General features: G+C 40.3%; 1 protein-coding gene across 1 annotated transcript; it reads left to right on the forward strand.

Moving 5' to 3' along the window:
• The first annotated feature begins 1,476 nt into the window (after positions 1-1,476).
• Positions 1,477-18,353, forward strand: PPP2R3C_1 (Serine/threonine-protein phosphatase 2A regulatory subunit B'' subunit gamma). The gene is made up of 8 exons (XM_051212459.1): positions 1,477-1,538; positions 3,362-3,454; positions 3,493-3,593; positions 3,632-3,681; positions 3,715-3,769; positions 3,807-3,919; positions 4,902-5,118; positions 14,277-18,353. Exons 2-8 carry the CDS (start codon positions 3,445-3,447, stop codon positions 14,559-14,561), a joined length of 831 nt encoding a protein of 276 aa, XP_051073353.1. The 5' UTR covers positions 1,477-1,538; positions 3,362-3,444; the 3' UTR covers positions 14,562-18,353.
• The last annotated feature ends 239 nt before the right edge of the window (positions 18,354-18,592 follow it).

Consider the following 18,592-nt stretch of genomic DNA (forward strand, 5'->3'; position numbering starts at 1 on the left):
AAGCCAAAACTCGAGCTCATACATTAATGAAACTGCCGACCATTGCCAATAATCCAGTATCTTCTAAGGGTAAAGAGCGGTGGGTGAGTGTTGGGACGAGAATTGGTGAAAGCATGGCTCAGCACACGTTATGGAAGAGATGTTACCGAAATCTCAGTGACCATCGGCCAAGCGGTCATCTCAAATCCGAGTTAGACACGACAAAACGTGGGATGTGGGAGGTGTCGACAGAAGATCAGCAAAAACCCGAAAGGCAACCAACATGATGGTTCACGGAGTGCTTGATCTAGTGTGCGGTAGCCGGGTTGAAGCTCATAAATACCAGCTGCTACAGTAGCATTGTCTATCACGCAGCACAGGCTTTCACACCACTACAATAATTAGCGTGTCCAGGCTTCCTCGTCCGTTACCCCCACGGCCACAGTCTCCGCGTCCGATGGCTGCGAATTTCAGGAACCGAAGAGACTTCACGTAGGCTGTTCAGACCCGGTGATGCTTGGAAAACGACCCCCACAGTTGCATTCTATGTGAAAGTCAACTTAGGTCGGTAGGGCAGCAACAAATAATCCCAATAAAATAGACTTTGGTGTCAGTTTACTTTGATCGCATGGAAATGGCCAACATATTTTGAACAACAATCCACTTAAATCCCAGAAGACAGATGCGGCATCAGGTAATAGGCAAACTGTTACGTTACGTTATATCAACGCAAGAGGACCAAGGGGTAAATTACAAGAAATCAGAATGATAGCATATCGAGGAAAGAGAGCCCAGACGCGATTATATTTTTCTTATCAAGAGTTGCCTCCATTTACAAAGCTTTCCGGCCAAAGTGACCACAGTCCTGTCAATGGGTAGTTACAAGACGAGACTTGACGGACACATACTAACCTATAGATTACCATCTCTCTCTTAGACCTGCTATGTCTGATGCACATCATATATTTTACAAAGGTTATCACTACCACATATCAGTAACGGTTTCCTATATCTCTTTTTATCGTCTTCGTCTCCCTTCTTATTCCTTCATTTCCGTTTTCCTACACACTACCAACTTATTTACTTACGCATTATTCTTGAAATAACAGTATCCTCTTGACACTCAAACTACCACTTTGTTACTTTCGCAGTGCATCTAACCAGTCTTCTACATGGTAATGTGATAGCTGTTTGAATCCAGAAACCCTGGTGACATAGGACAAACGCACTCGACATACAAGACATACAAATCCACAGATAATTAACGAACAAACTAGAATAGGGGCAACCGAGTGGCTAGACTATCATACACCTGGAACTGTACCAAAATAACAGAAAACGAGCGCAAAGAAATCAGTCGGTTTATACAAGCTACATGGTATTGGATTCGGCAATGAAGAATAAGGAGTAAGTAATGGAAGAAGAAGGGTGGAATATTTTGAACATGTTTTGACTGACCTCAGACAAAGGAACATTGAAAATTATTTACTGTTTGGGGTAAAACCTTGGCGGTGACCGCGGATAGGATAAATTTGACCTTGTCCAGAGGACAAACTAGAGTTGAGTAAAAAAGAGTTTCCTTCGGAAGTCTAATAGATGGGTGTTATTGACAATTTATCAGCCAACAAGAAGACATCTTTAGGTTAATCGACTATTTATATCGCCCAAGAGTCATCTGCATATCATAATCTTACTAAAATATAGTAGAAAAAGCTGTTGAACGTGAATGATGAACTATTGTATGCAAATTTTCATGATTTATATTACGAATCGACATCATACATAATGCAAGAACTCCTTTTTGCCTTTTGGAAAGATTAGGTCTTCCCTGAATTGTGACTGGTTCTTCCTGGGATACTGAGTCAGGCGATAGTAGTTTACTGTTGTCAGTGATAAACCTGAAATGTACCTTTGATCCATGGTCGGCGAAACGGTAGGACTCTAATTTATGGACGAGCGAATCAGAAGCGTTTAAGGAATTTCAAGGTCACGGCGCTAAGTTCAGTGCGAGATGCTCACATTCGATCGTTTCACAGCAGATTTTAGAGAATAGGTGGTCGTTGAGAGACTACAGCAGATGGGACTATTAGGAAGTTCCTGTGTCTGTGACTGAGGCAATTAAATGGCCGCAGCACGATGTTCAGACTGCCGCGATGACATTGTATTTCGTTGTACTATATGTTGTAGAAAAATCTGCTCGAACTGGCACTTTTTGCCCGATCACGGCTAAGGCTAAGACAAACCATGATAATCGTTGCAAATTGGATCATAAAGTCTCCAGTAACATTAGCTGCGGCTAAACCGATGTTTGGAAGCGTATAGATGCCTCTCGAGACTTGGTTTTGTGCATCATGTTGTGGTGTACAAACGTCATTTCTTTGATCCAACGACGGGCGGTCCATACAAACAACGTTGGGGCATGTGGTCTAGGCTGAAGTATTCTTTAAAACCCTACCACGGCTCAGAGGACGATTATTATGGAGTCATATGGACGAGTTATTATACCGCATGCACTATGATTTCAAAACTTTGAACCTATATCAAACCTCAACAAGTTCTTAAATAATGTAAGAGAATATCCATTGTAATCATCACTTTTTATAATATATTTTTACTTTGTGCTAACTCTCTTCTGATTGGCTAATGTCCTCAAGGTCACTTAAAATTCGTTCAAAGTTCGTCCATAAAGTAGAGTTTCACCCAAAATTACATTTGGAACCATAGTTGATATCAAGTCGTGACGAAAACCCTAATTTGAATTCCTAATCCCGACTTAAACCTCTAACATCTAGTCTCGATTCCTCACATGAATTTATATCCGTATTTCGACTGTAGCAAGTAGTCGTGGTTCCCAAAGGCACTTTTATATTGCTCAAAGGTCGTTCAAACATTATAGTCTCGCCAATTGTTCCACTTATGTGCAAAGTCATTTAACATCAATTCATGCTTTTTCATTACGACTAAATATGACGGTTGTGGAAGTGGAGTACTGAATTTCATAAAACTGTTAAGGTCGTACCTAATTTATGCTTAGAAAAATTCTGTTTTTCTGCTGATATGGCTGTTTGCTATGACTGAAATAACTGATACTTATTGCAATGAAACATGTCAGCGCAAGAAAATAAACAAGACCGTAGGTGAAGACTTGTTTATTCACGTACCCTTGATTAATATAATATTAAAAGTAATGATGAAATATGTATGCAAATTTTTAAATTTCCAGTCAATAGATAAACAGTAATTTACATACTGTTATACACAAATCCTTATGTTCTTTCATTTTTTTTACCTAATCTCCTTATTTCTTTCCAATGACCACCTGTATAAAAACCAGTCTTCTTTAAGAGTTTGGTTTTTAACCTGTTCTTGTTCTGGTTTTCAGTTATCTGATGCCGACTAAACAATATGTCTGTTTAAAGCCTTTCTACCGTTGAATGTCATCCATTGTAACTACCAGGCGTTAAAATGTCAAGTGGTTTGTAACTCACTTTAACAATCATTTTTCTGTATTAGTAAACCTACATAGTGATTTATTCCTGCATTATTATAAAGCGTGGGGTGGAGTTGAAGATTATGAATCAGAGAACTTAGGGATACCAGATTTTTTTCAACGTGTTAGTACATATTAAGATACTATTAACTTACTGTGCAGGTACCACAAGATAACGAGATTTTACCTGCGAAATTACGGGAGGATGCTAGGTAGATATTTAAACAAACTATGATCATTTTTAGGTCTGCTTTGTTGGAGAGAAAAAGTTTGAGATTGTTGTCTAATGTTGAACTTCAAGTAAGGTAGTTTCTGTTATACGTTGTTTTTGTACAAGGAGTTTTGGTATCTTTTGGAACGCTATCATTCACCTCCTACAGTTAATGGTGAAAAATTCATGGACTATGAGAATTTTCGCAAGGCATCTAAAGAAGCATCTCCCAAGGCAAAGTAAGTATCAAATACTTTTTTCGGCTTGATTGGTTTTATTTTTGATCTGCTTTTAAACATTTACGTTTTATTTAGGCAACAGTTTATTGTGCAGTCAGTTTTAAAGTATACCTTTTGTGGTAACGAGATACTACGTTTATGTTATTATGGTCTGTAGAAGGTTAAATCCCCTACTTTTTCAGCTTGGTGTAGGTCCTGTCTTCAGAGGAAAAAATAACATTTTTCGAACTAGAACAGGAAGTTTTATTTTCTTCTCACTGGAATATTATAAATACGTTGTTGTCTCATTATTATCAGTCCAACCCAACTTATTTAAATTTATCAAGTCAAGTCTCCATAGGGACGATCATAATTTGTCATGCTTAAGAATCCACCTAAAATTAAAGAATTACGAGTCTCACAGATACTGAGCTATTTAAGCTCTTATAATTTTCAATAAAATATTCATAAAATGCCTAAAATTGTAGAAGAAAAGTAAATCTTATTTCGACAAACAACCTTGGAATGCGATATAGAACCTTAGACGTTAGTTCACTTTGCCACCTTTCTAAATATCACAACACAAATTCCAAAGGGAGGCACGATACAAAAATTACATGACATGAATTTTATTAATCTACTTAAAATATTTGTAGCTCAAAGATCATTCATTTGGTCGTTGTATCATGCACAAGCAATGATCTTAGATCCTAATGATCAAAAACTTGTCACGAAATCGCTCTTAAATCATTTCATCGCAATCTTATAAAACATGAACATTCATTTAGTCCTTTCATGTAGATATGATGCTTATCGGTCAACGCTAGCTATTTCTAGTGGTTACTAACCTATCAACTACACTTTTTACTTAAAACTACTACCGACCGATGTCGGGAATTAGCGTTTACTTATACCTTGAATATCTGTAAATTTTGTTTGTTTCTCATGATTGCAATACTTACAGTTACATGCTAATCAAAATTTACGAATTAACATATTTTAGGCAATATTTCACAGCAGCTACATTTGTAAAATTACTTCGTGAAGATGAAGTTTTGTCACGTATTAATATCTTGACATTTTTCAATTATGTCATGAAGAAAGTATGGTTGCAACAAACCCATGTTGGGATATCTCTTTATGATGTGTGCGGTGAAGGTTATTTGAGAGAGACAGATTTGGAAAACTATATGTTGGAACTTATCCCTACTTTGTGTCAGGTAACTTGTTCATTCTACATTTTATCGTGAATGTGACTGCTTTGGTGGAGGAATTGTCTTGATACCATTTAGGAGGTGATACTGTTTAGTTAGACCACATGACATGCTTTAAAATGTATTGAGTATTTGAAAAAATGAACTATGCGCTGTACTCATTAATTCCGTCAAACGTGTGACTTCAATATCCTTCTTAATAAATATGTTACTCTGATAAGGTGATAGATCTGACACGACCTAATGACCAGTCCATACTTGAGGCCCTCATTCATGCGCTTTTACATTGCTTAAAAATCAACTAATGAGACTAAGACCTGTATTGGTTAATTTTTATAAATTATTAAAAAAATTTGATTTCAAACCCTAACACAGAATCGCATGTCAACCAATTTTCTTTAATAACCAGGGTCTTCCTTCAGCATTCAGTATTGTTTAATTTCACTTATTAACTCATTACAGTTTTTCGTTGGTTCATCTTACTCTATAAATGCGATCAGTTCATGGCGCATGAATAATTCAACTGTAATACGTAGCTCTAGCTAAATAATCTAGCCACTCGGCTCCGATGGTTCAAAACCTTTCGGATATTACGGTTACTGTTACCCGCCCAACGAAGTGGTTGGAGCCTCATGGCTATTCGGGCATAGAGAAGAGCTCCAATGGACAGTACGACTGGACACTGGGGAATTATGTAGATGGGGATATGATATCAGTAGTATGAACGAATTTCTCGACCCACACCTGGTAGTGCAGACGTATTATATTGGCTTACACTACTCTTTTCCCACCACTTTCGGAAGCTTTTATGCAACCAAAAGCTCTGATAAGCTACTAATAAGTTCACCAGCGGACAAACGTAGAGCTTATCTGTACCTAAGTATGCTTCATGTGTACATATTCAAATGCATGTGTCGGGGATACATACATTCCAGTGACGTACATATTGGTATAGATGGGCACAGTTGCTAGTATGCTAACATATGTAGTCAAAGAAAGCGACGACAAGTCCACATCTCCCACAATTACATATAGACATAGAAGTTTCCACTCGCAAGTATACAACACATGTATATACTGAATGCTTAAGCCAGGCCCACGCACTCCATAGTATGCACATAAGCATAGATACGAATGCCCCAAGCCCAGCAGCATTTCACTGAATGAATATTGAGTATTCAAGTTAGCATTTAAGTCGTCATAGATGATGACCTCACTCCACGCTCTTACCATAAGCCGGTTTATTGTCGACCACTGCACTGGTTGTAAAATCCGAACTACGGTTTGGATGTAGAAGAATAACCGACCGGGGACTTTAGACGCGCGCCCTTTCCCGTCGAAATCAAAACAAGTAATCGGGTAATTAGCGCGTGTCTAAAGTCCCCGGTCGGCTATTCTTCAACATCCAAACCGTAGTTTGGATTTTACAGTTCTAAACAAATATTACCACCCGGCTATTCAACCAATGATTGTTCAATCAATCAAATCAGTTACAACAAATGAACGTTATTCTATCCTGACTGGATAGAACACACACAAAAGGAGGAGCAAATCAATATGGCTACCGCCAAGAACAAGTGTCCAGTAAAACAACACAGATGCAGTTCAGGAAGAAATACAAACTTAGTGAATGCGTAAGAAAAACAAAACTATAATAAAAAATACAAGTATTAACAATTCAAATGTAATCAAAATACAACAATGTACAACTAAGGGGATCAATAGGAACAAAGTACAAGTATATACATGGAGGGATTTTCACCAACACACAAAACCTTCAAAATGGATCTTACACCGGCCCCCAAAATCCCTCCATACCACACAAGCTACCTTGATGCCTACGGTCATGGTTCATTATATAACATATCACACCATAGGAACGAGTAGGACTTACAACAGTACGCCTACTCGACCTAACTACATTAATAACAACAAAGACTAATCCAAAGCTTCAAGGAGACCTGTTTCACCTGTTCTCTGGTGATCAACAATAACAGTCGTGATATAGACCTAATCACTCTTCCCCAAACTCCACCCATGCTGTTGGATGAGGGCCTCACTGACAATTCAATGTTTATCTTCTGATTCGACTGCTGCACAAACTTGCTTAACTCAGAAACTGTCACCACGAAGCTTGACGCGCCGTCACTGTAAATCTCCGGAGGTTTCCTTCTTCTTCCAATAAAACGTAATAGAGCCATTAAAAATGAATCAGTAATCAAACTACACATCATTTCAATATGTACTGCCCATGTTTGCAAACAAGTAAACACATATCCATACCCTTTTTCTAATGATCTTCCTATGTGTCCTTGTTCTTTATGACAATGTCTAATTATCATTTCCGTCACTAAGTGTCGACTGGGTAAAATTACTGGATATTTAAAAGCATTTGGGAAATCTGAGTATCTTAGTCGACCTCCAACGCAGAGTAACCCATCAAGCATTATCAACGATAAACCTTTCAGATCATCATGGCTTACTACTTTACTGCTGTTTTTAAATTCACTAAGTAATTCTCCATACACTTCTCTGAACCATCAATAAAATCTTACGCTTGGCAATCTCAAGCTCTTTGACCTTTAAACATCCTAGGTGAACGGATCCTTCACAACTCGGTAAACGAAGTACCATCAGGAATTCGATGAACCTTCTAAACCAGGTTACAACTCTGACTAATTTCAACCACTCGGAATAATAAGAGAGCACAGGTGTCTTGTTGTACTTTATACTACTCAAGTTAACCACAGCAGTTTTCTAAACTCAATATCGTCAAGAGTAGGTTCCGGACAGTCAGTGATTGTTATATAAAATTCGCCATGCAATAAAGTAGGACATTTGAACCAAGATTCAAGATCAGTCATATTTTGTATACTTCCTCTACATAATAACTCACTTATATGCTTAACGAAACTCTTTGCTTGATCACAAGTGGGAATGGATATCAAGCAATCATCAACATAGAAATTATTCTTGACATCATCTACAACATAACCATCATAACCGTCAGAGAATATTTGGGCCGTCTTATTCAGGGCAAAGTTCGCGCAAAATGGCGATGATGTGGCATCAAATGGATGGGATGTCATTTGAAACTCGGATGGTTCCCTCGACATGTCTCCCTCCTGCCACCACAGAAATCTTGAGGCTCCTCGATCAGACTCAGTGACCTTCACTTGCATGAACATTTCTTCAACATCTGCAGGGATTGCAACTGCCTCCTTGCGAAAACTTATTAATATACACCTTAACTCAGCGGTGGTATCGGGTTCTTGATAAATCATATCATTTGGGGGAACCCCTGCAAACTGGGCGGCATAATCAAGGACCACTCTAAGATCTGGTTTTTCATGTTTAATACTGCATGATGAGGTAAATACCATCGAGGGCGATAATAAGACTGCAGATATATTTCAAAGACCCTCCCCGCATAAGTCTTAGTAAAATCACTTTCAGTACTTTTGATATACTTGATGTGCAGAGCGCCCTTTAGACACGCGCCCTTTCCCGTCGAAATCAAAACAAGTAATCGGGTAAATAGCGCGTATCTAAAGTCCCCGGTCGGCTACTTCATAATTATCCACTTTCATGCTCTTTCCTATCTGGATTGACAATAGTTATTCTTCATTAACATCGACGAACTTTGACCTTGATTTCCTTGACGATTAACTGGCATTATAAGCGAAACGACCAATTATTTCCAGAAAATACAAAGGATTTCGGCCAAGTAATAATTGTTTAGAACTGTAAAATCAAACTACGGTTTGGATGTTGAATAGCCGACCGGGGACTTTAGACGCGCCCTTTCCCGTCGAAATCAAAACAAGTAATCGGGTAAATAGCGCGTATCTAAAGTCCCCAGTCGGCTATTCTTCAACATCCAAACCGTAGTTTGGATTTTACAGTTCTAAACAATTATTACTTGGCCGAAATCCTTTGGTAATCGTTCGCGGATTTTCTGGAAATAATTGGTCGTTTCGCTTATAATGCCAGTTAATCGTCGAAGGAAATCAAGCTCAAAGTTCGTCGATGTTAATGAAGAATAACTATTGTCAAGCAAGTACCTTTTGACGTCCTTAAGGGTCATGGTTCAGACTCAAATAGGGTTGATTATCATGGTAGTGATTCTAGTCTTAATTCGATGTCAGATGACGTAAAAATCTTAGTTTAAAGGAGAAGCAAAGGCCTGAATTACCAGGAAAGAGCATGTTGCCTATAGTTCATGTTGTTGGCCCAGAACTACCAAAGGTTGAACTGAGTTATTTCGATGGAGAGCCAAGAGGATACTGGAAGTTTATAAGGCAATTTGAGACGTATGTAGCATCAAGAGTCACGGATGATAGCCAGCGCTTGCTCTATTTGATACACTATTGTAAGGGCAAGGCTAAAACAGCTATTGAAGGTTGCGTCATGATGGAGACATCCTCTGGCTATAAAAGAGCAAGGGAGATTTTAAAACGTTTTTTCGGACAGTCTCACGTAATTGCTCGAGAAACACTAGAGGACTTATTCAGTGCTGTGAATTTTGAGTATATTGACGGGGACCAACTATCAAACTTGGCTATTAAAATGGAAAACTGTGCTATGGTCTTGAAACAGATGAATTATACTTCTGATCTAAATTCCTTAGTTACTTTGGAAAGAATAGTGAGACTCTTGCCTCAACCTATGCAAGCCCAGTGGGCGGACTGGGTGGATAAATTGACTGAAGATAACAGGGAACCGACCTTCGACGAGCTCACTCAGTTTATCGCATCGCGTGCGAGAGTGGCTTGTAGTAGATTTGGACGGTTAGCAAACCGTTCAAGAAAAGGGCATAACGTAAAGACGAACTGTCACGTGCAATCAGAGCAAGGGAATAGTTCGACAACGAAAACTAAATGCAGTATGTGTTCCTACGACCATGCCATTGATAAATGTCCACAGTTCTTAGCGCTTACAGTTCAAGACCGATGGTCTCACGCTAAAAGCAAGGGTATCTGTTTCGTCTGTCTTAGACAAGGACATAGAGTTAAGGAATGTAAGCTGACGAAGCGTTGTAACCTTGAGGGTTGTGAAAAGAAACACCATTCTTTGTTGCACAGTGAGAGTGAGAAACCTGGTATCTCGAATTGTTGCGGATATACTAAATCACTAATCAGTCAAGTGTGTTTAGGCATGATTCCCGTACGGTTGAAATCGCGAAAGGCCGAGATTGTGGGTTATGCTCTGTTGGACAACGGTTCTGATGTGACACTGATAAAATCAAACTGTTTGAGGTCTCTCGGGCTGAGCGAAGACGAAGCATCAGTGGTAGTTGAGACTGTGGGCGGTAATAGAACAATGAAGGTCACGAGTGCGCCTTTTGAGGTATATTCTTTAGATCGATCTGAACATGTTACGATTGAAGGAGCTCTGATTGTGGCAGGTATACCAGGTCATAAGCCAACAAAGTCAGCAATGAACAACCTAGTTAAGTGGCCGCATTTAAGTGATGTGCCAATAGATAGCCTAGATTCTGAAGAAGTTTTACTGTTGATTGATTGCGACGTACCAGAAGCACATTGGGTGTTAGACCAACGGTTGGGTGGAAGGAAGAACCCGTACGCTGTGAAAACGTTGCTGGGGTGGACGGTTTTCGGACCTGCGTCGTATTCGGAATATAGGAAAAGAGTTGTTAATCATACCAGTAAGATACAGACATTAGAGAACGAAATACGTAAGCCTTATGATGTAGAGTTTTCTGATGTTTATTCAAATGATAAATCAATATCACTAGAAGATAAGGAGGCTATAAAGATTGTGGAAGGTGGCACGCGCTTCGACAACGGTCATTGTGTAGTTTCTATACCGTGGAAAAAGAATCCAGATATGAAAGTGGATAATTATGAAGTAGCAAACCGTAGATTACAAAGTTTGAAGGGTATGTTGTCGAAGGATGTCAGTCTGCACATCAAGTATATCAAAAGTACTGAAAGTGATTTTACTAAGACTTATGCGGGGAGGGTCTTTGAAATATATCTGCAGTCTTATTATCGCCCTCGATGGTATTTACCTCATCATGCAGTATTAAACATGAAAAAACCAGATCTTAGAGTGGTCCTTGATTATGCCGCCCAGTTTGCAGGGGTTCCCCCAAATGATATGATTTATCAAGAACCCGATACCACCGCTGAGTTAAGGTGTATATTAATAAGTTTTCGCAAGGAGGCAGTTGCAATCCCTGCAGATGTTGAAGAAATGTTCATGCAAGTGAAGGTCACTGAGTCTGATCGAGGAGCCTCAAGATTTCTGTGGTGGCAGGAGGGAGACATGTCGAGGGAACCATCCGAGTTTCAAATGACATCCCATCCATTTGATGCCACATCATCGCCATTTTGCGCGAACTTTGCCCTGAATAAGACGGCCCAAATATTCTCTGACGGTTATGATGGTTATGTTGTAGATGATGTCAAGAATAATTTCTATGTTGATGATTGCTTGATATCCATTCCCACTTGTGATCAAGCAAAGAGTTTCGTTAAGCATATAAGTGAGTTATTATGTAGAGGAAGTATACAAAATATGACTGATCTTGAATCTTGGTTCAAATGTCCTACTTTATTGCATGGCGAATTTTATATAACAATCACTGACTGTCCGGAACCTACTCTTGACGATATTGAGTTTAGAAAAACTGCTGTGGTTAACTTGAGTAGTATAAAGTACAACAAGACACCTGTGCTCTCTTATTATTCCGAGTGGTTGAAATTAGTCAGAGTTGTAACCTGGTTTAGAAGGTTCATCGAATTCCTGATGGTACTTCGTTTATCGAGTTGTGAAGGATCCGTTCACCTAGGATGTTTAAAGGTCAAAGAGCTTGAGATTGCCAAGCGTAAGATTTTATTGATGGTTCAGAGAGAAGTGTATGGAGAATTACTTAGTGAATTTAAAAACAGCAGTAAAGTAGTAGGCCATGATGATCTGAAAGGTTTATCGTTGATAATGCTTGATGGGTTACTCTGCGTTGGAGGTCGACTAAGATACTCAGATTTCCCAAATGCTTTTAAATATCCAGTAATTTTACCCAGTCGACACTTAGTGACGGAAATGATAATTAGACATTGTCATAAAGAACAAGGACACATAGGAAGATCATTAAAAAAAGGGTATGGATATGTGTTTACTTGTTTGCAAACATGGGCAGTACATATTGAAATGATGTGTAGTTTGATTACTGATTCATTTTTAATGGCTCTATTACGTTTTATTGGAAGAAGAAGGAAACCTCCGGAGATTTACAGTGACGGCGCGTCAAGCTTCGTGGTGACAGTTTCTGAGTTAAGCAAGTTTGTGCAGCAGTCGAATCAGAAGATAAACATTGAATTGTCAGCGAGGCCCTCATCCAACAGCATGGGTGGAGTTTGGGGAAGAGTGATTAGGTCTATATCACGACTGTTATTGTTGATCACCAGAGAACAGGTGAAACAGGTCTCCTTGAAGCTTTGGATTAGTCTTTGTTGTTATTAATGTAGTTAGGTCGAGTAGGCGTACTGTTGTAAGTCCTACTCGTTCCTATGGTGTGATATGTTATATAATGAACCATGACCGTAGGCATCAAGGTAGCTTGTGTGGTATGGAGGGATTTTGGGGGCCGGTGTAAGATCCATTTTGAAGGTTTTGTGTGTTGGTGAAAATCCCTCCATGTATATACTTGTACTTTGTTCCTATTGATCCCCTTAGTTGTACATTGTTGTATTTTGATTACATTTGAATTGTTAATACTTGTATTTTTTATTATAGTTTTGTTTTTCTTACGCATTCACTAAGTTTGTATTTCTTCCTGAACTGCATCTGTGTTGTTTTACTGGACACTTGTTCTTGGCGGTAGCCATATTGATTTGCTCCTCCTTTTGTGTGTGTTCTATCCAGTCAGGATAGAATAACGTTTATTTGTTTTGACTGGTAATTTTCCCTCATCTTCTATCAACTTCTTTATTTATTGTAATTTAGATTTGATTGATTGAACAATTATTGGTTGAATAGCCGGGTGGTAATATTTGTTTAGGTAACGATTTACATTTAAATTTATGATGAATTATAGAACCGCTATTTACCCGATTACTTGTTTTGATTTCGACGGGAAAGGGCGCGTGTCTAAAGTCCCCGGTCGGTTATTCTTCAACATCCAAACCGTAGTTTGGATTTTACAGTTCTAAACAAATATTACCACCCGGCTATTCAACCAATGATTGTTCAATCAATCAAATCAGTTACAACAAATGAACGTTATTCTATCCTGACTGGATAGAACACACACAAAAGGAGGAGCAAATCAATATGGCTACCGCCAAGAACAAGTGTCCAGTAAAACAACACAGATGCAGTTCAGGAAGAAATACAAACTTAGTGAATGCGTAAGAAAAACAAAACTATAATAAAAAATACAAGTATTAACAATTCAAATGTAATCAAAATACAACAATGTACAACTAAGGGGATCAATAGGAACAAAGTACAAGTATATACATGGAGGGATTTTCACCAACACACAAAGCCTTCATAATGGATGTGACACTGGTTACGGCACAGATAATGGCCTACGCTCTGACCCGCCCTTGCCAGACCTCATGGGCCTTTCCAGACTAGTCTGTACAGGCGCCAAAAGAGAAGTTTTCTCCAATACCACAGCCACAAAGCCAATTCAAGCCAACCTCTCTTCTCTTATAATCAATGTTTAGACAGTGGGTGATTAGTCCGATCTCTATCTGACGGTGGTTGGTCAGTCCGGTTTCTACTGTGTCTCTTGCGTCGTTTCATGGGGAAAGAGATCACTCACTATCCAGAGAACACGAACACGCGAAAGTGCAAGTCAAACTTTGCCCTCCTCTCAGATATTGCTCCCTTAAATTCTATCTTACTCAAAAACCACTACACAGAATTTGACTGTACATAACCAAGACTCCTGGATTGTGACAGTAAGTTCTCATTTTACAGACACTAAAGTTTGGTTGACTACAGTACGTCAGAATTATTTTCACTGTCCCATTGTCCCTCAAACTTTTGCTAGCTTTTAAACCTTAATTTTGCCCATGTTTAATAGGACTTGACTATGTTCATTTGGTAATTATGAAAATTTTTAAACCCTTGAAACACTTCTTAAATATTAGAAAAAAATTGTATTCCTTACCCAAAAATAACTTTAGCTATCAGAGTTGGAGCCAACGTTCCAAACATTCTATGTATGCACGGCTGTACGAAAGTTCTTCTTTTTCCTTGATCCTTTACGTTCGGGTCGTGTGCGTATCACCGACATTTTAGCTAGTGGATTTCTAGACTCTATGCTTGAATTACGTGAAGTATCTACATCAGAGGCACAATTAGCCGCTAATTGGTTTAGTCATCAATCAGCTGTACGTGTTTACGGTAGCTATTTGCTCTTAGATGAAGACCGAAATGGCTTGTTAACACGCAGTGAATTATCACGGTAAGATGAATAACATTTAGCATCTCATAAAGGTTATTTTTGCCGTAGAGCTTTATTAATCTTTTTGATCATTCAGTTTTTAACTCTTCATTGTCATCAGTTTTTTATACAGTGACATTTTCTGAACTGGACACCTTTGTCGGTTTCAACCATATGACCAATACAGGCTAACTTGTGATAAATTTTTGGTATGTAAATTAAACGTGTTTAAAAAGTGAATAATCAATTATACGCTTTCTCTAAAGTTCTATGTTCGCCCTGTTGACGATTGTTATCACTCAAAACTCAATCAAAGTGAGAAAAATTAGTGTGAGAAAAGATGTCTTTTCGTCTGCACATACGCTCCCACAGATTGTAACTCGAATACAATGATGGATGAGTTTTGTCACCACTTAACTGTTCTACGGAAAGTGCGTTCGACAGATATTGTAGTACTAACCGGAGACTTGAATACTCAGGTCGGGCGTCTAGGTACAGAAGATAGTCGTTTAAGTAGCCGGTGGGGACTTGTTGGTTGCAGGTGAGATAACGGAGAACATCTACTGCAACTGTGCGCAGACCAAAACCTGTTTCTGGCTATCAATAACTACTGGCACAGTTGGTTGCAATTACATGACCCCATGAAGATGGCGATTAAAGTCGCTGGCGTGCCAATGAAATAGAAGCATCAGTTGCATCTAATAACTGTTGGAAGCTCTTTCAATTCATCCAAATTACTGGCATCCAGAAGTCTGGTGTGAGTGAGGCATTTTCCCGACCGTTATTGCTACCTTGACGTTGTGGTCGGGCTTGCCTATCGTGATGAACCAGTCGAGCTACGCTGGCCGGAAAAATTGTTATTCAAGGTTCTACCATGCCAGATAGGTCGGTTGAAGAACAGTAAAACTAAAAACAGTAAACCCAAGGTCCGAAGGCGAAGCCGTACTTCTGACTGTACAGAGATGTAACGGCAGTAAGGTGTTTCCTTCAGACAACCAGCATAACAGCGATTCTACCTTCCGATAAGGAAGGGTGGGGTTAGAAAAGGTCAACCCTAAGAATGCACACCACCGTCTCCGGTGGTAAAGTCTCAACAAGTACGGAGCTAACACAAAAATTACTCATAAAAAGGTCGTGTGTGACCGACCTCAAGCAGTTGTCCCTTGGGTACTGAGGTCACGCTCTCAGGTCACTAATGCCACTAATCCAACTTCATTTTCAGGTACCTCCAGTAGAACCCTTGCACGGTGTGGGCGTATGGGAAGTTATAGCCGCCCTCATATTTCTCTCAGCACTTGAGATCACTGAGGCGATTTGTGACGATGGTGGGAAATACAGTAAACCAGGGAGGCCGGTCAAAGACAAAGAAGGCAGGAAAATCACCGAAATTCAACGACAGCGTAACAGATGGGTAGAATACTTCGAGGAACTCCTGAATAGGCCGGCTCCAATGAATCCACCGGACATCGAAGCAGCACACACAGATATTCCTATAGATGTCAATCCACCAACTACGGAAGAAATTAGAATGGCCGTCAGACAAATCAAGAACGGGAAAGCAGCAGGACCCGACAACATACTAGCTGAAGCACTGAAATCAGACATCGAAGCAACCACAAGCATGATTTATCTTCTATTCAAAAAGATTATTTATTTATTTATTTGAACACATGAATATTGGTACAAGAGAGCGCCAATATATATGCGCCACACAAAACAATGAGAATTCGAAGAGAAGTAGAAAAGAACTAAGGAGCGCAAAAGAAAAAGAGAACAATGACGAAGAGATTGGAGTAAGGTAGTGTGGTAGTAACGAGGGAACGAAAAGGTACAATCAGAAGAAATCTTTCAGGTAAAGGAGACACAACCACTTTTTATGAAGAAAGTAAAAGAAGGTTACAGCAGGATCGCCACTGGCTTCTATTCTGAGCCATATCTGATAACGTCTCTAGCCACTGTGTAGCACCATCTCTCAGACCCCAACCAGGGAGTCGTGAAGGACCAACAGAAGCCAGTCCTTTGTAGCTTTCTTTCATACCACGACACCATGTCATGCACTGACCACCTCTCCGCTTCTTCCAACCAGTCCCAGAGTCGGCAAATAATGCACGACGTGGAATTCTCTGGGACGACATTCGTAGAACATGTCCAAGCCACCGAAGTCGGTGTTTCAAGATGGTGACACCAATTGAATTATCATCTCTGTGCCCGAACACACGATGCCGAACCTCTGCATTACTGACATGGTGTTGCCACTGGATGTCAGCAATCCTTCGGAGAAAACGATGATCGAACACAGAGAGTTGTCTTTCATCCTCAACTCGGAGAGACCAGGTTTCACAAACATACAGCAAAATTGCTCTCACCGACGCGTTGTACATCCGACCTTTTACAGCCAGACTAACATCACGAAGGCGCCAAAGATGGCCCAGATTGACATAAGCCGCTCTGGCTTTCACTATTCGTGCATTGATCTCATCACTCACACCCCCACCAGCACTTATGCAGCTACCCAGATACACGAACTTCTCAACTACGTCTATCTGCTCACCATCCAGGGTGAGTACAGGATTAGAATCCTGCCAGTCTTGTAGAAGTACTTTGCACTTCGAAGGTGCAAAGCACATACCATACCTACGGACACTGATTGCCAACTGATTAAGTGTGGATTGCATGCCTTGGGCATTATCGCACAGTAAGACAATATCGTCCGCATACTCAAGGTCGAGAAGTCTTTCTCCAGGCAACAGATCCACACCACCATTACTTACATCCATCAGAGCTGTTTCCAGAATGTCATCGATGGCAAAGTTGAAGAGGAATGATGAGATTGGGCAACCCTGCCTAACCCCACTGCTCGAATGGAACAATGGAGAGAGGTGGTTGTATGCCCTCACTCTGCCTGAGGTGTTTTTATATAGGGCTTTTAGGATGTTAATAAACTTCTCAGGCACACCCTTCTTCAATAGACAATCCCAGAGAACAGTCCTGTCCAACGAATCGAAGGCAGCCCTGATGTCAAGAAACACTACGATTGTTGGCCTTTGAAAAGTATGGCGGTGTTCTAACATTAGGCGGAGGGTGAATATATGATCAATACATCCTCGACCAGAACGAAACCCAGCCTGCTCCTCGCGAGTCAATCTTTCTCGGGTTTTGAACAACCTACGAAGAATGACGGAAGCCAATAGCTTGGACGCAATCGGAAGTAGACTTATCCACCGATAGTTGTTACAGGAACGACATGAACCCTTTTTTAAAGATAGGGACAACTATCGACTCATTCCATGACGTTGGTACACTCTCTAGTTCCCAAACCTTGGTAAACAACGTCGTCAACTCCTTAGTCAAAAAGTCACCACCATCTTTAAAAAGAGCCAGAGGTAAGTCATCTGGGCCAGGTGATTTGTAACGTTTCAAGAGTTGGAGTTCCTTGCGGACTTCCTCCTCATTTGGTGGATCAGTCTTCACCGGCCATGGAGGGCAGGACAGTCTGACCGATGTTGCCGGAGCAGCAGGCCAGTTGAACTGCCCTTCGAAAAATTCTGCCCATCGTCCAAGACGTCGATGGATGTTAGTGATTGGCATCCCATCATCCTCGCAGATTGTTTCACTCACACCAGACTTCTTGCTGCCAGTGGCTCGGATGAGCTGGAAGAGCTTCCGGTAGTTACCAGATGCAGCTGCTGCTTCCAGCTCATTAGCACGCATCGACCACCAGGATTCTCGGTCCTTACGCAAGTTTTGCCCAATTTCCTTACGTAACATCCTTCGTTTATGGTCAAACTCACGGTCACCCGGAGTAGACCGACGGGCTTCAATGAGTTGTAAGGAACCTGGAGAAACCCAGTGCTTAAAAGCGGGACGTTTCGCAAACCCACAACTGACTGTACCCGCCATTTTCATGGCGTCATGCAATTGCAACCAATGCTCATCTATACTTTTCGGTGGAGTGGTAGCTAGCCTAGAGGCTAGCTCGGTTCGATACTTACTTGCAACAGAAGTTGCAACCAGCTTGCTAACATCAATCTTTTGGTGGTGGTCACTTCGTTGGCC

Source organism: Schistosoma haematobium, chromosome 1 (genome assembly GCF_000699445.3).
Source record: "Schistosoma haematobium chromosome 1, whole genome shotgun sequence".
Classification (NCBI taxonomy): domain Eukaryota; kingdom Metazoa; phylum Platyhelminthes; class Trematoda; order Strigeidida; family Schistosomatidae; genus Schistosoma; species Schistosoma haematobium.

What these genes read in the sequence shown, in the direction of transcription:
- PPP2R3C_1 (XM_051212459.1), top strand. An exon ending in TGTCTAATGTTGAACTTCAA is followed by an intron (nt 3,770 to 3,806) that starts GTAAGGTAGTTT and finishes TTTTTGTACAAG; the next exon opens with GAGTTTTGGTATCTTTTGGA. An exon ending in GAAGCATCTCCCAAGGCAAA is followed by an intron (nt 3,920 to 4,901) that starts GTAAGTATCAAA and finishes AACATATTTTAG; the next exon opens with GCAATATTTCACAGCAGCTA.